Below are 24,904 nucleotides of genomic sequence, written 5' to 3' on the forward strand. Positions count from 1 at the left end.
TCAAGCTGTATAATGACACAAATGTTCTATATACATTATAGGCAATCTAGAAAAAGTCAAAGTGATGAAATGTATGGGTTGCCTTTTTTTTCACTTTGAAGGATTGATGAAGATTGTAAAAAACTTGGAAATAAAAGAAGTTCTAATCACGTTAATACCATGAAATGTATTTTTAGACCCACACACTATTTGGACTCAAGCTCCTTTGTGCTTTGGTGTAGAAAAGTGCCTCTTTGGACATGGTGTACGATGTGATTTCGAATTGAAAGTGCACTGGGTTCCTGCCAACCAGGATCCAAGTGCCAGGTCTCTTTCCAACAATGGTACCTTGATTGACACAACTTCAGATACCCCTGTAAGAACCTAGTAAATGGTACCCTTGGTGGCATTGGCATTGAAAAGGGTCCACTGGGGCTGCAATACCAATTGTGCCACCCAAGAGACCACTCACCAAGATTAGAAAAGCTGCCATTGCAGGCGGCATGTCTTGGTTGGTGAAAAACGAAGAGTCAACATGACTCTCAGCCCTGTGTGCCATGCCTCCATACACTGCTTGAGGCATAGGTAAGTCACCCCTACTGCAGGCCCTACAGCCCTACGGCAGGGTACACTATAGACCATGTATGGACATATTTGCTCATGCAGATATGACCCTACAATATCAAGTCCATTCTTGGATATTTTAAGTGCACACGGAAGCCATAGAGAGTACATGGGCTGGATACTTTTCATCACGAGTTTCCAATCTCCACGATGGCTTCACTGTACCAAAAGATGTTTGGTACCAAACATCTTGTCTTAATAAATCCTCACTGATGCCAGTGTTGGATTTATTAATAAATGCACACAGGAGACCCTTTAGGGGGTCCGCTGAAAACCAGGTGGGTCCTAATTCAGCCAGCACCAGCCCTACCTAAGGTGGGGCAGGCGATGTAGAGACCACTTTTCATTTCCCTCCATCTTGGTTTGTGGTGTGCAATAAGGGCTTCTTTGTACATGGTACTGTTGAGTGGAGGGCGCCCTTTTTGCCTGTATTTCCCTCTAAGGCTCCTCCTTGATGAATAGTTGAGAGGGAATTAGCCATTTAGGGTCTGGGTAGGGCACCTTCCCACAGGGAGTAGTCACTTAGAGGGTGTAGACAACCTAAAGGTAGGTAGCCCATTGGCCTTGTTTCCCTCTGTTAACACCCCTAAATTTAGTATTTAGGAGGCATCCTTGAACCCTGAACTTAGATTTGACGGACACAAAGAAGAAAAGGACAAAGAAGAGCTGCTGACCAGAGTACTGAAGCCCTGCTGCAAACAATTGTTGCCAAGCCCTGCCTGCTGCCGTAGGGACTCGACAATCGTGGCGTGCTGTCTTGTCCTTTAACTGCGAGGCCTCTAAGAACTCCAGAACCCCTTCTACAAAATGCCAAAGAACTCCCTTGGAGTGGAGGTACTGCTCCACTGCAGTCTTCAGACACCGAACCGCAGAATTCAGATGTACCAACTTGCTGTTCCCTGGCGACTCCGAAGCAGCACCTGAACCGAGAGTGGTACACCAGCTCCGAAGGGCCAGATCTGTCTCCTAACTAGGTTTGGAGACACTAGGACCCACCGTAGCCCTGTTGCACCAGTAACTCGAGTACTGGACCCTCTCGAAATGAAGAGTCCAATCTGGACTCCAACTGCCCAGGAACCAAGCATCCGTCAAGGGACATCGAGACCCGAGACCCACTTAGTGAGTGGCTCAGCTGTCCCTAAATAGTCTCTCCAAGCTACCTGTTCCTGGCTCTGAGGACATCTTGACACGCGCCTGGGCACAGACGAACCAGCTGTGCTTCCGAGGTCCTGCGACCCTTGCTACCTGCTCCCTCAAGTGGGACCCCTTGGACTTACCTTTAAGTCCCCTTGTGCAGTGTGTTTCCAGGTGGCCCGCTTCTTCGTGGCACACCAGCAGTCAACAACCTCAGCACCCTGCTCCCGGACGAAACCAGGACGCTCCCAAACGAATTCGGAACGCTCCCAAGAATCCACTGGAGGAAAATTGGACCTGGCCTTGCTACCTGCTTAAATCCCGAATGTGAACCTTGAAATCCAACTGTATGATTTTATATGCATGTTCTTGTTTCTTGACATTGACTTCAATTGTGTGTAATAGCGCACAAAAGTAATTCATTTTGACAACGTTGAAAATTCATAACCTAACAATACTTACTGTAGAACGAAGTTCTTGGTCTGAAAAATTACATAAAAATCAGTCTTATTTTTAGAAATTGGTCTTGGATTTATTCTTCAGTGTGTCACATTTCTAGCCGATGTGAGTAAAACAAATGCTTAGTACTAGCCTCTTATAGCCTAATGTTTGCCCACACTACCCCAAATAGAGCTTTAGTATGATCTACTATTGCCCCCGTTTACCAGTCTGGTTCTCACTGGACTTTCTGCACAGTTTACTTCATTTTAGTACACTATATAGAGAGCCAGCGTCCTACATTCAGTATTTGGATTTTGAAGTTTTCTGTTCTGGAGCTCTTGTTCCAGGTAAGGCTTATCACCCTTGAGGCTGAGTGATCATTCCAGTGGAGCACCAACCCATGAACAGTCTTCATAGTACAATCAACATAATTTCACCCTTGCTTTGGTCTTTGCTCGGATGTGCAAACATTTAGCATATGCAAAAACAACAGTTGATGGACAGAATGCAGAACAATGTCATACAATGTCATACATTGTTCTGCATTCTGTCCATCAAATGTTGGTTTTGCAAACATTTAGCATAGCCACCACTGTACTTTTTGTTAGTTCGCTAGGCCTTAAGACTCTTACATACATGCTTTAAAGTGTTAGTGTCCTCGCATGTTCGTCATACACAAAAGACTGATTTGTATGTGACATGTATGTATTATCAGGAAAGCCATGCCACATACACAATGATTATTTTACCAGGACTTGCAAGTGCAGTAGACATATCTGTCAAAGGGAGGAGCCATCATGGTGTCAGAAAAGGCCCCAAATAAGATTCTTCTGAGGAGAAACGTCCAAAAAGGCAGAAGATAGCCAATGATCTAGAGTCAGGTTAAAATACAGCTACATTAAAAAAAGTAGGTACAATTAAGGTAAAAGGAACAGCTTAAATCCTTGCCCAGAACAGAAATATTAACTTACCCTGACAAATAATGCATAGAAGGCTCAAAGCAACAGAGTGAAAATTTCTCTGTAAAGAGGCTGCCTTCTATCTGACTCCATTTGCTATACTTTTTCCTTTAAAGGGTAATTAAAAAGACTGTCTTAGTTATGTTGCGTTTTTTTTAAACCATGTTGGACAGCAGCATGGATACTGGGCAATATGGCCGACAGTTATGAAAAAAGGAAAATGATGCAGTCAAGGCTGGTTGCTTCATAGCACCTTTTTAAAAAAGAAAAGTTCATCCATGCTGCATATCAGCCACACTGCTATTCAACATGGCAAGAAAGAAAAAAAACGCATTGACAGATCCAGTAGATCTTGAATAGGTGAGACCTACTGGCTTTGCCAGTGCTTGGGGAAAAAATGTCTATGAACGAGCCAGCGCTGGTCGTAGCACAGCGCTTTTTTTCCAGGCGGGGCGGTGGAAACGGGGGATGGGGCAGACACCAATGACAGGGCAAGCAACGACAGGGGAGGGCTCAGGTTCCCACTCAACCGTCTCAAGTGATAGTGCTGCTGGTTTAAGATCACATCACACAGAGTCAGTGGTGAGCCAGAACGCGAGTTACATCCTACGATGAATTTCAACTGCAGAGTATGCAGGGCTCTGGAGCAGAGATCATGGCATGACCATGACGCCGACACTTCAGTTAAAGAATCGACTGAAGGCAGATAAATATTTTATTTTTACTTTATGGAGAGAGTGCACAACTATAAAGGAGAGGGAGAAGTAGGGGGCACTGCCTTCCAAAACGGGTTCATCAATCATCCAACCTCGACCCATCTTCTGTCTGCTCTTTCACCACATTTTACTTCTTGATTTGGCACATTTTACAGGTTTTTCCCGTGTATACATGTACCATCAAACACTTGGCCGCAGTGTTCAACATTTACTTCTTTGAAGCTCTTTCCAGGTGCTTCTGTCATGCCATGCTGTCACTTCACATCACATCACATTATGCCTTTGTATAGCTCCTAGATTAGCAGTCTTCTACATGGTACCAGATAAACTGAAATTTTGAGGGATGGGAGTTAATACCATGCTTAAATCTTGATCCTTGAGTATGGAATAACGTGTAGGCCACGTAACCCTGGCCAATTTACTCAATAGGTTCAGTAGAGCTGTGCAACCGTATAGCCAATTTCTTTTCAGATAAGGTGGAGAAAATCTATTCCACCTTCCCGGACTCTGCCCAAGTAGACCAGGATATTTTGGATGTGGCAGGGCCCGTTAATGAGGTTGAGGGACTAGACAGTTTTATTGTCCCCTCCACCCCAGAAATGCTGATCAAAATCTGCCTGAGCGTAAAGTCGGGCTCTCCTAAAGACCCGGCCTCCCCAATAATACTTAGAGGGTGCATAGAAACATTGGAACCCTATATTAGACACATTGTGGAGGTTTCATTCAGGACCTGCACAGTTCCAGGTCGATGGAATGAGGCAGTGGTACTCCCTCTACCTAAAAAGCCACTCTTAGGTTTAAAACGCCTGGATAACCTGCGTCCAATCTCTCTTTTGCCCTACTTCGCTAAGATCGCGGAGAAAGTGGTGAATAAGCAACTTATGGCACATATTGGGAAATGTCATCTTTTACACCCTACCCAATCCGGTTTCCAGGAATGCCACTCGACAGAGTCTGCCCTGCTATTGGCCACAGAGACCATTAGGCAAGATGTGGACGCGGGTCAGACGGCGGCCTTGATCCTTTTGGATCTAAGTGCCGCCTTTGATACGGTTGCCCATCACACTATAGTGCACCGTCTGAAGAAGGGAGGTGTGTCAGGCAGGGCACTAAGCTGGATGAAATCATTTCTGGCGGAGCGCAGATTTCAGGTGAGGCAGGGCGCGCACTATTCTGGGGTCATCAGCTTGAAGCAGGGGGTACCTCTGGGTTCAATCCTGAGCCCGACCTTGTTCAATCTGTATGTGGCTCCCAAATGGAGATCGCGGATGGTTTCGGGATTAGGGTTGTATCCTATGCTGATGACACCCAACTGGTGGTCTCCCTGACACAGGACCAGGACTTGGCAGCACCCAACTTTGTGGCATGTTTGCAAGAGCTAGCATCATGGATGGATAAGAACTGTCTGAAGTTGAATGGTGACAAGACCGAGGTGCTGGTGGTGGGGAGAGCACCATCGGTGTGGTCGTCAGCCTGGTGGCCGCAGAGCCTGGGGCCCACCCCTGTGCCTTGTGCCCAGGCTAAAAACCTGGGGGTATGGATGGATTCTAATCTCTCCTTTGAGTACCAGACCAGACGGGTTGCGGGTGCCTGCTTTGGAGTTCTGAGGGGCCTCCACAAAACCCTGGATAGGCTGCCTATTGCAGCCAGGAAGACCTTAGGCCATGCCCTGGTGACATCTTGCCTCGATTATGGTAATATCTTGTATCTGGGTGTAACAGGGAGATGTATGCGGAGACTCCAGTGTGTGCAGAACGCAGCAGCTCGCCTGGTTCTGATGCGTCCTAGGAGAGCCCCATCGAAGCCGGCTCTTGCCTCCCTCCATTGGTTACCGATTCGTGAACGAGTCTGGTTCAAGGGGTTGTGTGTCTGCCACCGCATTATTCATGGGACTGCGCCGGCCTATCTACTCGATTTTCTCACTCCTTATGTTCCAACTCGCCGCTTAAGGTCTGAGGGGAGAGGGTTGGTATGTGTTGCGGTTGTGAAGAGAGCCAGGATGGGGGGTCGTTCCTTTCGCGGCTCAACTCTGGAATAAACTTCCACTGAGTCTGCGACTGGAGCCCTTAGAGGGCGTTTTTAGGAAAAATCTGAAGACTCATTTATTTCCTTCAGGATAATGGTCCGGTAGCTCACCTTAGCGGCTCTCACCGTAGCGCGGGGACACACTGGCTGAGTGTAACCAGGCGCTTTATAAGTGCACTAATAATAATAATAATATCACAATAGGGTTGACTTTTCCCGCCTTGCTGGCTTTGCACATCCTTAGAATTCTCTGTGAGGCGTAAGAAATTGTGGTGCCTAAAGGCATGGTGTCACAGCAGTTGTTGACTGATTTCAGTGCTGCATCAGTTGAAACTGTATGTACACAATATGGAGCAATTCCTGTTCCCCAGTATTTGGGTGAACCTGTACAAAGAAAGACCAGAGGAACAATGCAGGAGGGAGGAAGCGACTACAAGCAATAGCAAGAGAAGGTAGATGGAGTGCAAGCAGCAACAACTCAGGAGGTCGGTGGAGGTGGGTGGAAGCAGCAACGAAGCTGGAGGGGGATGGGGGCATATGGAAGCAGCAACGAAGAGTTATAGAGATAGTAGAGGGGGGCAGTGGACGGGTGCAAACAACAAAGTGGGAGGGAGGAGCAGTAGGGGAGATGGCCTGCAAACACGTGCACTCCTATGGATTGCTACAAAGGCAATACAAAAAATTACCTCCATAAGTGCACAACTATTGGAAGCACACTGGCCGTGGACAGGATGGTGTACTTGTTCTATGCACTGCCCAATGGGAAGCAAGGAAATGAGAGTGAAGATGAAGCCAACCAATGGCAAGACCTGGGCGGGCTCCAAACCCCCTGTAAAGTCGTTTTTCAGTTAACAAAAGACCTAGTAAGCGAGAGAGTATACAAGGTCTCAGGGCAGATCTACAAATGACAGAACAACCTGGCCTTAGATAGGCATCTGTGGTAAAAATGAACAAATCCTCCTTAAAAAGTGTTTCTTAATCCTGCACATTAACATAGTCTATGTTTTTGGGTATTTATTAATATTTCGTGGCAGAGAAGGACTTTATTATGGAAGTCTATGTTGGCTGAGTGAGAGTCTACTGCGGCTTAACAAAGCACTTTTCAGTCATAACTGGCACAGTAAAGAGGGCCCTCATGACGAATGAGAACAGTGAAAGCTAGTCCTTTTATAATGCACTGCACTACAAGGAACTAGGCTTACAGACACTATATGCTTTGTAGTAAAATATTAATGACAGCCTTGCACATAATTGTTAAGCTTCGGTCTGGTAAGTAAAATGAAAGAAATAAAATGTCAATGTGATTTCTTCATAATTGTGGAAGGCAGACCACAATTGCAATGCCAAGGTATATTGATTTCCTAAAATGCCCCACACTAGCAGTTGCAGAGACATATTACTAAGTATTTTATGGGAGAGGCTTCTTAATTTTCTAACTATAAATAAAAACAAATTCCAACGGAAAACATGCACACTCAGGGTGCCAGTAATTGTCCAAAAAAGAACCTTTTTCGTCCACATTTCAAATAAAAGTTACTGGGAGTTGAATGTATTCAAGAAAGAACATACAAAACGGGCCTTAGCATTTGTGCGGTAAATTGTTATAGCACAAACTGCGTATAAGCACTTACTCTCTAAATCTCCTGCTGTGAATTTTAGGAAGACTGGGGTTCACCGATGAGACAGGAGTATCCAGTGCCGCTGCATCAGGTATAACTTCCGAGCTGCTCTGAATTACATTATCTGCGTAGTTATTGGCTTCCTCCTCGAGAATTGGTTCTAAACACAAGGAAAAAAACAGCACAAAAAGCAACATGAGCGCACAACATTTACAACCTCTGCCCTACTGAACTTTTTTTTTTTTTCTGTACCGAAATGCCACAAAAACTCCAGTTCATATGTTAAACAAGTGTGCATCCTTAAGGTTGTAATAGCTAAGCACTGGTATTAAATATCTCTAGCAACTTCAGTGAGATGGGTCAGTGGTCTGCTCTTAACTTACTACTTTCTCTCCTATTCTTCAAAGGATGAATCTGCTGTTAACTCGAATAGTGGTAAAAATAGAATTTCTACCTTGGCTTTCCAAAATCAATTCAAGACTGGCATCAACATTGGCAGCAAGAATGGGGTTATGGACAGGTGGCCTCTGGGTCCTAATGAGAACTAAGGTAACTCCATTGGGAACAGCATGTTTTGGGGCTGTCTTGACTGGTTCTAAGCGTCAAACAGCTAAGGAAAGTCTCTAGTAAATTCAGCATACCGTACAGATGATAAATCACTGTCTTACTGATGAGGATCGTAGTATGAAAATTCACTGAAAAACAAAATAACTGAAAGCCACTTCAAGAACATGAAAAATAGGATATCATTTAGAGGAAAAATAACTTAACATCATAACTGCTGATGCTTTTACTCCCCTGTGCTGAGCCTTTTTTTGGATTTGGGGGAGTTTGCGCTTAAGCTCTCATAACTTTTTGACAAAACATTTGTAAAGGCCAAATGTGCGCCCTCTCACCACCCTCCTTCCCCACACACACACATGGTGGGGATTCTAAAAGGTACCCCTGGTTTGTGGATTCCCCTGGTGTTAACAGCCAACACATAGCAATATTGGATTTTTCTTTTTAAGAAATAGGGGGGAAAATATTGTGCAAGAAAGAGCGTTTATTTTTCAATAAATGGCATTGGGAAACAGCCTTTAGATCGCATGCGTTACCTCGCATGCTATTACAACGTGTTTGTTACAACAACCGTGTTGTTACAACGTCAGCAAGTACATTGCAAGTCGTTACAACAATTTGCTGTAGGGGGCAGAAGGTGTTGGATTTACAATCCAACACCTTCCATGCTGTTGCACAAACTGGAGTAGGAACAGTAAATTATACTATTCCGAAGTCCAACGCGCCCCCTACAGCAAGTCGTTGAAATGACTTGCGATGTAATGGTTTGCGTTGTAACAACGCAGTCGTTGTAACGACCGCGTTGTAATAGTATGCGATGTAAAGCATGCGTAGTAAAAGTATGTATTCAATGGCATCACAAAACAGTTTGCTGTGCTAAAATTGCCCTCTTCCCAGCTTTCTGAAACAAGCAGAATAGTTACAAAAATGATCGTTTTTCACTGCGTTTTTTAATAATTTTCAAGTAGTAGTAAATAATTCCTATTTTTTTTTGTTTCCGTATACTTGCAGTTTTGGGGGGGGGGGTGCACACAAAAAACAAGCATTGGAAAAGCCAATAGATATTGCCTATAGAAGAGCTTTTGGCTTTGGCAATGTGTTTTTGCCATGTTGTACACCAGTGTAGTTCAGCATGGTTAAAAGTTAGTGGTGGGGGGAGTAAATTGTCGTAGACTCGATTTGTTGGAGTAGAGTGGAGTAGGGGGATTAAAGTGTTGTAAATTTGAGTACAGGGGAGCAGAGTTCAGGGGAAGAGAGTTTCGTAGAGTGTAGTGTCGTGGAGTGGGTAGAGTGCAGTGGGGTGGAATATGGTAGAGTGGGTTGGAGTGAACTGAGGTAGTGGTGGGGTGGATTGGACTAGAGTATATTGGGGTGGACTGGATTTGGCAGAGTGGGTTAGACTGAGTGAGGTGGATTGAAGTGGTTAGATTGGAGTGGGGTGGATTGAAATGGGGAGAGGTGGATTGGAGTGGGGTGAGGTGAATTGGAGTGGATTAGAGCTGATTTGGGGGCGGGTGGATTGGATTACAGTAAGGTGGTTTGGAGTTAGGTTAATTAGTGTGGACTGGATTGGACTGGATTGGAGTAGGGGGTAAATTTGATTGGAGTGGGGTGGATTGGACTGCAATGGGTTGGATTGGATTGGAGTGTGGTGGGCTGGATGGATTGGATCGAGTGGAATGGACAGAACTGGGGTGCAGTGGATTGGATTGGGGCAGAGTGGGGTGGATTGGACTGCAGTGGAGTGAGGTGGACTGGATGGAGTGGACTTGGCTGCGGCAGGGTGGACTGGAGTGGGGTGAGGTGGATTGGAGTGGGCGGTGGACTGGAGAGAGGTGAATGGAGTGGACTGAATTAGGGGTGGGGTGGATTAAAGTGGAAAAGATTGGACTGCAGCGGGATGGATGGAGCGAGGTGGATTCGAGTGAGGTGGATTGGATTGAGGTGGACTGGATTGGTGTTGGGTGGACTGGAGTGGGGTAGATTGGATTTAACTGGATTGGTGTGGGGTGGATTGGATTGGGGCGAGGAGGATTTGACTAGGGTGAGGTGTATTGGATTGGGTTGGATTGGAGTGGGGCAAATTGTTTTGGACTGGGGTGGAACAGATTGTTTTGGATCAGAGTGGGGCAGATTGTTTTGGATTGGAGTGGCAAAGATCGGAGTGGATTGGATTGGAGTGGGACCAACCGTTTTGAATTGGAGTGAGGCAGATTGAAGTTGGCGTACTGGAGTAGGCATATTGTTTTAGAATGGAGTGGAGTGGATACGAGTGGGGCAGACTATTTTGGTTTGGAGTCGGCAGATTAGAATGGGGCAGAATGAAGCGGGCAGACTAGAGTGGGGCAGACTAGAGTGGTTTGGGGTGAGGTGGATTGTTTGGATTGCAGTGGGCTGAATTGTTTTGGATTGCAGTGGGGCAGATTGTTGTGGATTGGAGTGGGGCAGATTGGTTTGGATTGGAGTGAGGCAGATTATTTTGGAGTGGAGTGGGGTAAATTGTTTTGGAGTGGAGTGGGGCTGACTGGAGTGGTGCACATGGTTTAAATTGGAATGGGGGCATATTGGAGTGGGGCAGATTGTTTTGGACTGAAGTGGGGCAGATTGTTTTGCATTGGAGTGGGGCAGATTGTTTGGATTGGAGTGGGACATACTGGAGTGGGGAGGATTGTTTTGGGGTGGGGTGGATTGTTCTAGACTTGAGTGGGGTGGATCGTTTTAGGTTGGAGTGTGGCATATTGTTTTGGATTGGAGGGAGGTGGAGTGGATTGGATGGGGTGAATTGGATTGTGGCGAGGTGTGGTGAATTCGATTAGAGTGGGTTCGATTGGAATAGGCTTGATTGGGGTGGATTGGAGTGGGGTGGGGTGAATTGTGATAGAGTGGGTGCATGAGGGTGAGGTGGATTGAAATGGAGACGGGCAAATTGGAGTCGAGTAGATTGCAGTGGGGCAGATTGGAGTGGGGCAGATTGGAGTGGGGCAGATTGTTTTGGATTGGAGTGGCAAAGATCAGAGTGGAATGTCGTGGGAGCGCCATGAATCTCAATGCCCTCCTCGTCTTGCCCTTGGCCCAAATAAATCTATTTATCATATTCTCTAGTATTTTAAACCATTTATCATCAAACATTAGGGGAATTGCCCTAAATATATATAAAAATTTCGGGAGGACCATCATTTTAATAATATTTGTACGACCCATAATAGAAAGATGTAAATTATGTAGCCTATCTAAATCTTTCCTCACCTTAGCAATTATTGGAGCTATATTTTTTTCCACCAAAGTCTCTAAGGCAGAGGTGATAGTTACCCCCAAATAAACACCTGATTTCACCACTCTATGATGCAGACAGTGCACATACTGGTTCTTGATTATTTGCGTTTTGGAGCTATTCAGCGCATACCCCGATACCCGTCCAAATTTAATAGCCTCGATCTCAATCTGTTCTATTGCCTCTGTTGGGTTTGGTGTTATAACCGCAACGACATCGGCGTATGCTAATATCTTGCATTGTCCCAAGCGCGTAGTTAGTGGATCAATTCTTTCGTTCATCTCCAGCCTACGTATTAACAGATCCATATACATCGCAAACAATAGCGGTGAGCAGGGGCATACCTGTCTTGTTCCCCGTTTTATTTTCACTGGAGTAGTGGAACCAGCGTTTACTCTAATAGAGGCTACCGGAGCTATATACAAAGCCTGCAGTGCCCTGACATACCCTCCCCTAAGCCCTGCTCTCTTTAAAGTGCACCACAAATAGTCCCATGAGACCCGATCGAAGGCTTTCTCTGCATCTAAAAGCATTACCGCAATCGGTTCTCCTGTGACTTCTCCAACCTCAAGTAATGTAATAACCTTTCGTGTATGATGAGTAGTACCCTACCGGGTATAAAACCATGTTGGTTATTACTAACAAGGGTATGTATTATACTAGCGAATCTCGTAGCTAATACCTTTGAATATATCTTCGTATCCGCATTCATTAAGGTTATCGGCCTATATGAGCCTGGTTCGGTAGGTGGTTTCCCTTTCTTTAAGATTATGACGATATCCGCTCCTCCCCATGATGCCGGTATAGAAATTCCTGCCTGCGCCTGCTGTAATATAACCAAAAAATCTCTAATGATCTCATTCCAGAATACCTTATAAAATTCAATCGGAATTTGATCTGGTCCTGCTGCTTTGCCAGAGGGTAAATTCTGTATAGCGATTTTAATTTCTATTATGTCTAAAGGTGTCTCTAACATCTCAGCATCATCCTCACTTAATGTTGTTACTGGTATGTCCCGTAGATATGTATCAATTGCCTCCTCCTCTTTACCACATTGCTCATCATATAGGGTAGCATAGAACTGCCTAAATACTTCGCGAATCTCCTCTGTGTCTATATGTAGCGCGCCCATATTATCTCTAATTTCCCTAACTTCCCCTGTAGCCACCTTCTGCCTAGTACGAATGACAAGTGTACGTCCCACTCTCTCGCTAAACTCGTGACATCTCTCTTTATTTGCCAAATATAACTTAGCAGCCCTATCTGCCTCACTCTCTTCTGCCTGCAATTTTGCCCTAGCAACCTTAATGAGGGCTTGCTCAGGCGAAATCCCTAGCAGAATACATTGCTCTAACTCCTTCTCAGCATCAAGGAGTGCTCTGGTTACTTCTAGGTTCTTCAGCCGCTCTTGTTTTCTTTTATACGTACTGTAACTGAGGGTCTCCCCCCGGGCTCCAGCCTTAAAGGCGTCCCAAACCATACCTGTCGCAGCCGTCCCCCTGTTGATCTCAAAAAAGGACTTTATCCATTGTTTCATATGCTGAATATACTGTTCTTCACTTAGTAATCCTCTTTCGAACGTCCATACCCTCTCCTTCCGTGTAACCCAATTTAAAATCAGCGGGTTATGATCAGAAAATACTCTAGGGAGTCTCTCGATTTCTAAGCTAGGAATCAGAGAGTTAGTTACATAATAATAGTCCAGCCTTACACAAGTCTTATGCGGAGCTGAGTAATATGTGAACCCCATATCACACGGTCTCAGGCTCCCCCATACATCTGTTAAAGCATTATTTTGAACAAGGCTAGATAACGCCTGACAGACTCTTTTTTTCCTGCCCCTATATCCCCTAGGGGCCCAGGCCCCAGTCCATTTGCCCCGTTAATGTTGAAATCCCCGGCTAAAATAACACATGGTGCCCATGTGGCTAATTCCAGATCCAGATATTCAAATATCTCTGGGTCGTCATCAGTTGATCCATAAATCGTCCCCAACGTAATCCATTTTCCATTGAGTAAACACTCAACCAATGCCCACCTACCCCACTGATCTTCTAACTTTTTCCTTGTGATTATGTCCTTTTTTCTGGAAAGGATAGCCACACCTCTATTTTTTGCCCCCTGTCTAGAGTATACTAATACCTGAAAGCCTAACTGTCCCAGAAGATACCCTTGTGTCCCCATTATGTGTGTTTCTTGTAGTAGTACAAAATCCACATTCATCCTTTTTAATACCTGTGAAACTGCCCGCCTTTTCCGATAATCATTTAATCCACATACATTCCACGTGACAAATCGAGTACCCATTAACATATTTCTACTATTTGTCCCAACCAGTAAATCCTACTATTTTTCCTTTGGTCCTTCCTCCACTTTGCTATTTGTCTGCCTTTTTTATTCATACATGATTCCATGCCGTCTATCTCTAACAATCCTTCTTCCCTAACTATTGTGCCCATACATTCTCTCTGTGTGTCTTGCCCTGTGCCCATCCCCCCCCCCCAAGGATCCCACCCTGAGAACCCTCCCCCCCTTACTGGCACATAGGTCAATCCTGACCTATGCGTGCCCGCCGATTCGCAGTTTGCACCCCCCCCTCTCTCCTTTTTTCCCCCATTTAATATTTCCATAGAATACCATAGTTGCTGCTGATTTAGTCAAACCTTATCAGACATCATTTATTACCGTATGTAACATTAATCTCGTCTTAAACTAATCCTGCTATGTTCTTAAGTTGTATTTGATTTCCTCTTGCTAACTCTTGCTAGCTACCTGGGCTTCTTGCCCCTTAGAAAGTTTTATTTCATTAAGATACTCCTGGGCTTGTATTTCAGAGTAGAACACCTTGAATTGGCCACTGAGCCCTATTTTCAATTGGGTTGGGAACATCAGATAAGCTTCACACCCTAGAGTATGAAACGGTGCAATAAGCTGTCTCATCCGCCACCTCCTTTCAACAGTGGCGTGACAAAAATCAGGCTGGACGAAGAAGTTTATATCTCTATAAGACCGCTTAGCCACAGGTTTAGCTTTGCTCATAATCTCCTCCCTTAATAAAAAATTCCCCACATATAACAAAATCGCCCTTGGTTTGACTGCCGTTTTTCCCCTCTTCTGGTATAAGGGGAAACGATGGACACGTTGGATTTCTTTTTCCCAATCCCAATTAGTTATCTCAGGGAGCCCCTCTCTGAACAAATCAATGACAAATGATCGGATATCCTGACCTTCTTTCCCTTCCCCCACACCCAGAAGTCTGATGTTATTCCGTCTTTGCCTGTTTTCGAACGCTTCAAGTTTCCATAAAACATCTGTTGTAATTTTTTCCTGCTCAAGCCTAGTGTCTCTCCATTTAGCGACCTCATCTTCCAGTTTTCCAGTTCTTTCTTCTACCTCCACAACCCTGCCTACCATGTCTGCATACAATTTATTCACTTTTCGCAGTGATCCCTGTATCTTTTTATTAGCCTGCCTATACTGTCTTTATCCTACACATATTTGGAGTATAAAAGATATGATACAGCAATAACACTAAAACTAAGAAGTCTATTTTATTTTTTTAACAATTGAGATTGTTAAAAAGATAATGATGAGGTGATATATAGAAAGTTAAAATAGGTTTGTCAAATAGGAGAATAACAGAGAGGACTTTGGAGTTGATATTGCTCTTGATATTGATTGATTGGGATGTGTAGTCTCTCAATGCTCCTTTAGTTTATTTTATTGTCGTAATTCCTGAAATTTACTTTGCACTTATTTTTTAAGTGATCAGAGTAATACATCAGTTTAACACCACAATCACATCATTCTTTCAAAAAACATAAGATGGGTTTCTGTGATCAACAGGTCTATTCTGGGGGAGGAGCTCACTGGCAGAGGAAGCTCTGACAACTTGCCATTTGAAATTACAGAACTGAGAACAGGTCTGGATAATTAGGTAGAAACTGTAAAGACGAAATAAATACATGGAAAACTGGTAGGTTCAGCAATAAATGAATCAAGAGGCCATACCATCTTAGCTGCAATGCCCAGCAATAATTGAAACAAGAGGCCACTGTCCTTAGCCCACTGGGTCCAACATGCACATTTTCTGAAAACCCCCATTGTATGCCACACAACCACAGGCATTACTTTATTTCTTACAACCTAACACATGCTCACCTGCATGTTTGTTACCTCCAAACATTTGTGAAATGAAAGCACATGCTCACACTTCTGACCGAACGCTGGACAAAGCCTCATTCTGACCACCAGCACATAATCACACATCACAATAACACAACCATAGTCCTACATTATGAACAACTACACCTACAGATCTCCAGCTAGATCTGCACTAACATAAGGTTAGAACCACTCCAAATTTTAAACCATGTCTCCGCTTCCTCACCTCACAGTGGGAAAGAATTCCAGAATTTAAGAACCAGACAATGGGAATGAATGTGATGGGCATATCCTTGGCCATGCGTGTGTTACTCACTCTGCAATATTGGGATAATAGCTAGAAAATACCTGTCATTTGCAGATCTTGGTTATTCTCACTTGCACTTTGGTCTTCAGCAACTTCACATGGATCCTGAGGTAAGCTCTCCTTATCAAGTGAGACCACATCCTGTCCTTCCAGCAAGCGGCTTTGCTTCCTCTGTTCTCTCTCTTTCAAAATAATCTACAACAAACAAAATATATTATTATTTATTTATTATTATTATTATTATTTTAAACATTTATAAAGCGCGGCTGACACCTTGCAGGTTTCCTGGCGCTGGTGAATACTCTTAACTCAGGGGAACAGATAGCGAGGAGCAGGAAGAAGGGGTTGTTTCTAAGGGAATAACCACGTCTTGATGCGTTTCCTGAAAGGGAGGAGCTGTGAGATTTGACGGATATCAGGAGGCAGACTGTTCCACAGTTTAGCCGCTGCGACTCTGAAAGATCTGCCCCCGTCCTGACTTTGTTATATTTAGGAACAGTCACCAGACTGGCTGAGGCTGAGCGTAGAGCTCTGGAAGGGGTATACCATGTGAATATGGCCTGCAGAGGTTTAGGTCCAGCTCCATGGAGCGCTTTAAAAACAAGGCAGAGGGACTTGAAGGCCACACGTTGTTTAAGCGGGAGCCAGTGTAGTTCAGCTAGGGCCGCTGAGGCTGAAGATCTCCTAGTCCAACCCAGAACTAATTTGGCTGCGGCCGACTGAACTCTTTGAAGTCGGTCAAGCAGGGCAACTGGGGACTCAAGTAACAGCGCGTTGCAATAGTCCAGGCGACTGAGGATGGTGCACCTGACTATCTGCTCCCGAGCTTGTGCGGGTAGCAATGGCATAACTTTGCGCAGGGAGCGCAGGAGAGCTGTGCACATTCCCACCGTTTTAGCAACTTGGGTTTCAGTGTTCATTTTATCATTCAGTGTGGCCCCAAGGTTGCGAACCGATGTAACTGGCCGAGGTTTATCTGCTGTTTCCGGGGGCCAAAAGTCGCAGGGGAATTGCCGAGGAATGCGACTTCCTGCACAATACAAAACCTCCGTTTTGGAGGAATTAAATTGCAGCGAGTTATTGTGTAGCCACCCAGCCGTCTCCCTTAAGCAGTCGTGAAAGGCTGCAAGGGGGGTAGAGTCTTCTCCCTCCCAAGAGAGGATGAGCTGGGTGTCATCCGCATAGTTGATTGTTTTTAACCTGTGTGCCTTTATCAACGTGATCAGAGGTCTAAGGTACACGTTAAAGAGAATGGGGCTGATGGAGGAGCCCTGGGGCACCCCGTGGGGGACAGAAGAGAAGATAGATTGATAAGGGGGGAGAGACACCGCCTGTCTCCTGTCCCGTAGGAAGGAGTGGAACCAAAGTAGGGCAGTGCCGTCTACCCCAGCCGTCCGGAGTCGCTCCAACAGGACCCCATGGTTGACCGTATCGAAAGCGGCAGACAGGTCCAACAGGATCAAGGCTACTGCCTGGCCCCTGTCTGCCCGCATACGAAGGTCCTCCAGAGCTGTCAGGACAGCTGTTTCAGTCCCGTGAGCAGGACGAAAGCCAAACTGAAAATCGTCCAGAATCTGATTTTTCTCCAGATGAATGGAGAGACAGGTGCTAACCCAGCGCTCTACAATTTTTGCTGGAAAAGGCAGGAGGGATATAGGCCGGTAATTGGACAAACAGTCAGGGTTCAAGGACGGTTTTTTTAACAGTGGGGTGATGAGGGCCTCCTTCCAGGAGGATGGCACAAGCCCGCAGTGTAAGGATTGATTGCAGATCCTGCAGAGGGTGACAAAGAGGTCAGAACCAAAACTCTTCCAGACTTTTGGAGGCACCGGGTCAAGAGGGGATCCGGAGGTGATCCCAAGCGCCAGCCTTTCAAATTCAGGTTCTGGGATGGGGGGAAACTCCCGCAGCTTTTCCATAAGAGGAAAATCAGAGTGCACCGAAACAGGATCACTAGTACAGGCTCTAGGTGTAATGAGACCACCTAGGGGAGGGGAGGAGTTCAGATTAAGAATAATGGTGTCGATTTTGTTTTTAAAAAAAAGTGCAAGGTTATCGCAGAGGGCTTGTGTAGGAAGGGTAGATGTTATGGCACAATCAGGGTGGGTAAGGTTTTTGAGAATCTGAAAAATGCTTTTAGAACTGTTGGGGGCATTGCTGATTGTAGTGCAGAAATAGTTGGCTTTGCTCTGATTAATGGCAGTTTTATATGCTTGGAGATGGTTTTTCCAGATTACTTTATTCGAATCGGAGTAGCCTTGTCTCCATTTCCTCTCTGATTGTCTGCAGGCTAGTTTAAGGGATTTCAGAGAGTCGTTAAACCAGGGGGCAGGAGCTCTGCTTTTTGCTTTGCCTTTCTTCTGGGGGGCAAGAGAGTCTACGGTGGAGGTGATTGCTAGACAGAAGGCTTTGAAGTTGTTCTCAACCGAGTTGGTGGGGGAGAAACTGTCTTCAATATTGAATACAGTGCCCGCCGCTCTTAGTTTGTCAAGGGCTTTCCAATCTCTATACAGAAAATCTGAAGTAGTGCTACGTGGGGGCCTTTTAGCTTTATCACATAAGATGTGAAATTTAATAAGTGCGTGGTCGGTCCAACACATGGGCAGGATGTCACCCAGGTGTACCAACTGGGGAGAGGCAAAAATTAAATCCAGTTGGTGCCCGGCAGTGTGGGTGGGTTTGTTAACCAATTGTGAGAGGCCGACTCCATCGCAGGAAAGCACTAAGTTGTGCAGTGCATTATCCAGGCTGCCATTGGGCCAGAGATTAAAGTCTCCTAAAATGATAAGTTTGTGGTGGGAAGTGGCCAGATTAGTGAGAGTAGTGATTAACGATTGTTGCTGCTGGGCGTTGAAAACCCCAGGGGGGCGGTAGCAGATAATAGCTGTCACGGTGTCTCCATGGTGACAGTTAATCGAAACGCCAAGGAGTTCCGTTCTGGCAACCGGGTCTATGTCAAGGATGGCAATCGACCAGGATGCTCGGAAGATGACCCCCACTCCCCCGCCACGGCCCTTTGGCCTGGGGAGATGCAGTATTTTAAAATCTTGAGGGCACGCGAGACCAAGGTCGACGTTGCAATCTGCATGCGTCCAGGTCTCAGTGAGAAATAGCGCGTCCAGGTGATGGGCGTCAATGAGCAGTTGGATTTCATTGGCATGTTTTGGTAATGACCTGACATTGAGAAGGCCGCAAGTTAGAAGGCCCTGACTGGTGAACTCGTGCAGGGGGAAGGCGGTATCAAGAAGTGATAACTGACCCTTATGTGCGAAGTCTCGCAGACGGAGAAGGGACTCACGCGCCAAATGTGGGAGGGGGGCGGCGGCTGGCGGAGGGATCAAAGCAGGGAAAGTTGCCCCAGTTGCGTCCGAGGCGCGAACGAGCGCAGACGAGCTTGCCTTAAGCGCGCCTTCGGCGCGCAATCGTCGCGCCCGCTGCGCTCGTCCGCTGCGCTTCCGGCTGGTACTCATGTTTTGTAGAGTGGAGTTGGCAGTGGGAGGGGGGGGCGTGGCCACCCGAGGTGGGCGTGTCCCTCACGCAGGGAATGGCGGCAAGACTCGGGTCAGGGCAGAGACAGCAAGCGATCTGCTTCCCTGCGCCGACCAGGTAAAGACCAGGGAATTGTGCAAATAAGCTTTTAAAAATACAGAGTACAGATTAAAACACAGTATCAATCACAGTTTGTTTAAAATAAAGGAGCTCCCGGCTAGTTCGCCTCAGGAGTGTTCACAAGTGAGTGGGAGCGGCGCTTGCAGTCAGCGCGTAGTTATAGCGTCCTGGGAGGGGGGGGGGCGTGGCCACCCGAGGTGGGCGTGTCCCTCACGCAGGGAATGGCGGCAAGACTCGGGTCAGGGCAGAGACAGCAAGCGATCTGCTTCCCTGCGCCGACCAGGTAAAGACCAGGGAATTGTGCAAATAAGCTTTTAAAAATACAGAGTACAGATTAAAACACAGTATCAATCACAGTTTGTTTAAAATAAAGGAGCTCCCGGCTAGTTCGCCTCAGGAGTGTTCACAAGTGAGTGGGAGCGGCGCTTGCAGTCAGCGCGTAGTTATAGCGTCCTGGGAGGGGGGGGGCGTGGCCACCCGAGGTGGGCGTGTCCCTCACGCAGGGAATGGCGGCAAGACTCGGGTCAGGGCAGAGACAGCAAGCGATCTGCTTCCCTGCGCCGACCAGGTAAAGACCAGGGAATTGTGCAAATAAGCTTTTAAAAATACAGAGTACAGATTAAAACACAGTATCAATCACAGTTTGTTTAAAATAAAGGAGCTCCCGGCTAGTTCGCCTCAGGAGTGTTCACAAGTGAGTGGGAGCGGCGCTTGCAGTCAGCGCGTAGTTATAGCGTCCTGGGAGGGGGGGGCGTGGCCACCCGAGGTGGGCGTGTCCCTCACGCAGGGAATGGCGGCAAGACTCGGGTCAGGGCAGAGACAGCAAGCGATCTGCTTCCCTGCGCCGACCAGGTAAAGACCAGGGAATTGTGCAAATAAGCTTTTAAAAATACAGAGTACAGATTAAAACACAGTATCAATCACAGTTTGTTTAAAATAAAGGAGCTCCCGGCTAGTTCGCCTCAGGAGTGTTCACAAGTGAGTGGCAGCGGCGCTTGCAGTCAGCGCGTAGTTATAGCGTCCTGGGAGGGGGGGGCGTGGCCACCCGAGGTGGGCGTGTCCCTCACGCAGGGAATGGCGGCAAGACTCGGGTCAGGGCAGAGACAGCAAGCGATCTGCTTCCCTGCGCCGACCAGGTAAAGACCAGGGAATTGTGCAAATAAGCTTTTAAAAATACAGAGTACAGATTAAAACACAGTATCAATCACAGTTTGTTTAAAATAAAGGAGCTCCCGGCTAGTTCGCCTCAGGAGTGTTCACAAGTGAGTGGGAGCGGCGCTTGCAGTCAGCGCGTAGTTATAGCGTCCTGGGAGGGGGGGGGGCGTGGCCACCCGAGGTGGGCGTGTCCCTCACGCAGGGAATGGCGGCAAGACTCGGGTCAGGGCAGAGACAGCAAGCGATCTGCTTCCCTGCGCAGACCAGGTAAAGACCAGGGAATTGTGCAAATAAGCTTTTAAAAATACAGAGTACAGATTAAAACACAGTATCAATCACAGTTTGTTTAAAATAAAGGAGCTCCCGGCTAGTTCGCCTCAGGAGTGTTCACAAGTGAATATATAAACAACAAGTGCGTTATATGCTGGACATAACACAATGTGAGTATTTATTTGTGATTTTTATTGAGAACCTGTGACGCCATACAAGGAGTCAGAAAGCTGTATATTAGAAGATTCTTAACACTGCTGTTGAATAATTTGTAAGCATGAGAATGCAAAGTATAAATGATATAAGTCTTAGGAGGGATAACTTATAATTAATAAAGAGCTGAAGCTAGATAAGGAATAGGTCTCCAATAAATCTTACACATTTGACTGAAGATACTAAACAATTTGAGCAGAAGGTTGTCTGGCCCTACGACAAATAATTCTTTGAACGCTGCTTTTCCCATTTGCATAGACAAAGATTATTAGTAATTTGATGTGTCCAACTGACCTATGTGGCATTATTATAAAAGGGATGCAGCATTCTGGTGGTACAGGAAATATTATTAAACTGGTTAGAATTCAGAGAAGGCAGTGTAACAATGCTATGCTTCTTTCTTTTATAAAGAGTTCAAACACACGAGGTAAGTCAGGACACTCACAGTGCAACACACTTTGTAGACCTATTACTTACTTTTACATGCTAACTACAAAATTAACCGAATGCACACCACTTCAAGATTATCTCTGAAGCCTGTAAGGTACACATTAAAGTAGAATGATTGTGCATGCATAACGAATGACAAACTAATTTTCGCTATTTATATGCATTGTTTTATTTGAAAGTGTTCACAAGAATACAGTAAGTTTCACAATCATATCTCTACAGTGATTAGTCAAATGCAATACAAACCAGAACCAGTCCTATACACCATTTACACTGCACTACATTCCATCTCTGAAGAAGTTAACAAATCCATTCTAAATTGCTTCAAACTTCAGATTCTGCTGTCTATGTACAATAATCCTTACCTATTATACTGCTTATGTCAGTGGGTGAGCGTTTTTCCAATTTTAAACCATAATGACTCTATACAAACTAGAACTCCTGAATAAAACACTTGTTGGACACTCAAAAACGGTAATTTAGTCTGTTAACCCCAGATTTATACAACTCAGTTTTGGGACGATATTCTCCTCCATTATTAGGCCTATTTCTTGGAGCATGCAAATCAATTATATACCTTATGTGAGTAGGACTGAGTAAAACCAAGAGAGCGTTATTCCAATCTTCCACGCCATCAGAATTTGAAAGCATATCATCAACCATCTATCCCTTGGTAATCCACACAGAGGTGTAAGAGTCAAAAAGTAGGAAAAAATGCAAACAAAAATATTGTATGTCTCTCAAATTAGTACCACTTCATGCAAAGCTTCAGCATTTATTCCACCGATAGAGTTTGGAGATTAAGAATAAATAGTGACATTAGTGTTGGAACTAGATCACAGTCAGATCTGCTATTGGGGGTAAATATTTTATGTTGATGAGACACTTTAGTTAGAATCTTATCCAGCAAAAGTTTCTTGGGAAGTCTCATGTATATTCTCAGTGCACTTTATTTGAAAAGTAAACGCCTGAATTGCAAGTGCTAAAAAATGTGACCTTCACTTTAGATTCCAAACTCTGCTTGCAGTGCATTCAAATGTTTAAGAGTTTTGAAATTAAATAATTGTCCCACAGAGAAAATTACCAGTTTGCCCTTGTGAATGCTGCCATAGGAGTATACAAAATAATATACTGGTGCCAGCCCTCCATGTTACACATTTCCTGTAGAACCCTGAAGCGTGCTTTTTTTTTTAAGGCATCAGCCAATAGTGGATCAATCAACCAGCGGCGGCTCCTCCGCTATGTTGGAGGAGCATCACCCCCCACCACCAGCAGTGGCAAAAATTGAAAAATAAAATAAACTAGGTTTATTATAATTTTTTTAGGTCAATCCTAGCAGCAGCGCGCATGCGCTGATCGCTCGCCAAGGCATGCGGTAGCTGAGTATGCTGTGGAAGTCTCTCCTTCTCTCCGCCCATATTTTTTATTGGCTGGTGTCATTGTCCTTGGTAAATGCTGGCTTCCGATTGATAATGAGGCTTGTTAGTCCCTCCTTGTTACCGCCCTGTCGCCATTTGTTACCTCCCATGAAAACTGTATCTTTTACTTGTGGTGTTACATGGTCTCCTTCATAAGTCGGTAAGTACTATTTTTTTTTTTTTATTTGCAGCGCGGTCCGCTTTCACCTTAGTGGCCGCGCTTGTTTATTTAATTAATTTGCGGCGCGGGCAGAAATGGAGCATTTCTACTCACTAATCTAACAAGCATTTGCAATGCAATAGGTATCGCATTTACACGAGTTTGAGCTATCGACATTGCAAATAGCAATGCTTTTTGTTTTTGTTTTTAAAACATAAATAAAAGGCATTGTCATTTACAATGCCAATAGCTTAAACTCGCATAAATGTGAGACCTATTGCATTGCAAATGCTTGTTTTCTCTCCAGATCGAGTCTTGGGTGCGAGGCCATCACGTGGAGGGTGGGGCAGTCACGGAGGGAGAGTGGTGGGCACTGTGATCAGTGCGCATGACGGTTTGGCCAGCTATCTCAGGTTGTCCAAAGCGTCATGTGCACTCAAGCTCTCTCCAACCCCAGCTGCATTACTGGGTTGGAGACAGCAGTCACAGGCTTCAAGTCTCCCTGTGAGTGCAAACCCTCGGCACTCAGATCAATGAATGAGAGCAGCGTCAGCACTGCCTGCAGGGATTTCTGGGAGTCTGTGCTTGTGAGGAGGAGAAGAGTGTCGATGTGGCAGGACGGATAGGTAAGTTATTTTTTTAATTCGGTTTTTGTGTGTACTCTCAGTCCCCTACCCCTCGTGCCCCCCACCTTGCCACTCAGCCTTCCAATGTTTCACCACTGAGAGCTTTGCTTCACACTCACGATTGCCTTAGAGTTTAACCTGGGTGCATTAGTCACAGGCCTTTGAGTCTTGTGAAGAGCCTAATCACCCGAGGTACACCTTGTGGAGATTTGTTACAGACATCTATATGCGTCAGTCCCTACAAAGTTTGAATCCTATAATTTTAGGGGGCGACATCTCTTGCACACTGGAAAATGTTTTGACGAAAAAAGTATCTTCACACTGTGAAGAAAGAAGGAGCAGCGCTCCGGATCTGCATCTGAAGTCAAGGGAACGGAAGAACTGACATCAGTGTGCATGGGTGGTGGTGCTTACATGCAGCTCTGTTCATCACTTCTAGAGCAGAATGGTGTCGATACGGTGTCACGTACTGGCATGCAGGAGCACTGCTTTTGAATTTTCCTAGTCCAATCTGGTGCCTGCGGAAAGGTGAGATATCTGAATATTCTGTGAATTTTCAATGATTTTATGATGCAACAGAAAATACTCCTCATACTAGACTATGGTCCCAATTTAATATTTTGCAGATGGAGCAATCTCTGTTGGCCCGGCAGAGGAACTAACGTCTGCCAGGCTAAGACTACACCATCTGACAGATTTTAGACATAACCACCAAGCCAGCAGTCATTTCTAAAGCATTGGCAGGAACTGCCGTCACAGCTGTTCCTTTCAATCCTTTTTAAAGTTTGGCTCATGGCTCCATCAACATGATGGAACTGCCCGTCACGTAGCAGGATTTTCTTTTTGAAAAAGAAAAAAATGCACCCCTCGAAATTGGGTGTTACCTCCCAGAGTGAGGGAGGCATTAGACAATTTTCACTGGCCCTACTGCCAGGTTTTTTCTGGTGGTGACAGGCAGAGAGAACTTACCTCTATGTCCGGCCATCTAAATAAGGAGGGCAGACATAGAAGTCAATGTCTGACGGCTCGTACTCTGTCGGGCCGTCAGGGGGGGTGTAAATTCGACCGATTGACCACCATTGGTTCAGTAAGGATATTCCGTCGTCTTTGCGACAGAGTATCCTTACTTGAGACGGAGTATCCTTATCACCAATATTTATAATAGCCCCAGAGCTGCAAAAGGTCTCGCAGATGCAAGAGTTT

At 45.5% G+C, this 24,904-nt stretch overlaps 1 protein-coding gene across 4 annotated transcripts in view; it reads right to left on the reverse strand.

Annotated features, from left to right (window-relative positions):
* Positions 1-24,904, reverse strand: part of SECISBP2 (SECIS binding protein 2) — a 354,953-nt gene that overhangs the window by 101,180 nt on the left and 228,869 nt on the right. For all 4 annotated transcript variants that reach the window (XM_085632806.1, XM_085632804.1, XM_085632809.1 and 1 more), the window contains 2 exons: positions 15,842-15,995; positions 7,510-7,657 (listed from right to left, as the gene is read on the reverse strand). In XM_085632806.1, coding sequence (XP_085488932.1) covers positions 7,510-7,657; positions 15,842-15,995 — 302 coding nt within the window. The remainder of the gene's footprint in view (positions 1-7,509; positions 7,658-15,841; positions 15,996-24,904) is intronic.

The sequence above is a fragment of the Triturus cristatus genome, chromosome 2_1 (assembly GCF_964204655.1).
Source record: "Triturus cristatus chromosome 2_1, aTriCri1.1, whole genome shotgun sequence".
NCBI classification, from domain to species: domain Eukaryota; kingdom Metazoa; phylum Chordata; class Amphibia; order Caudata; family Salamandridae; genus Triturus; species Triturus cristatus.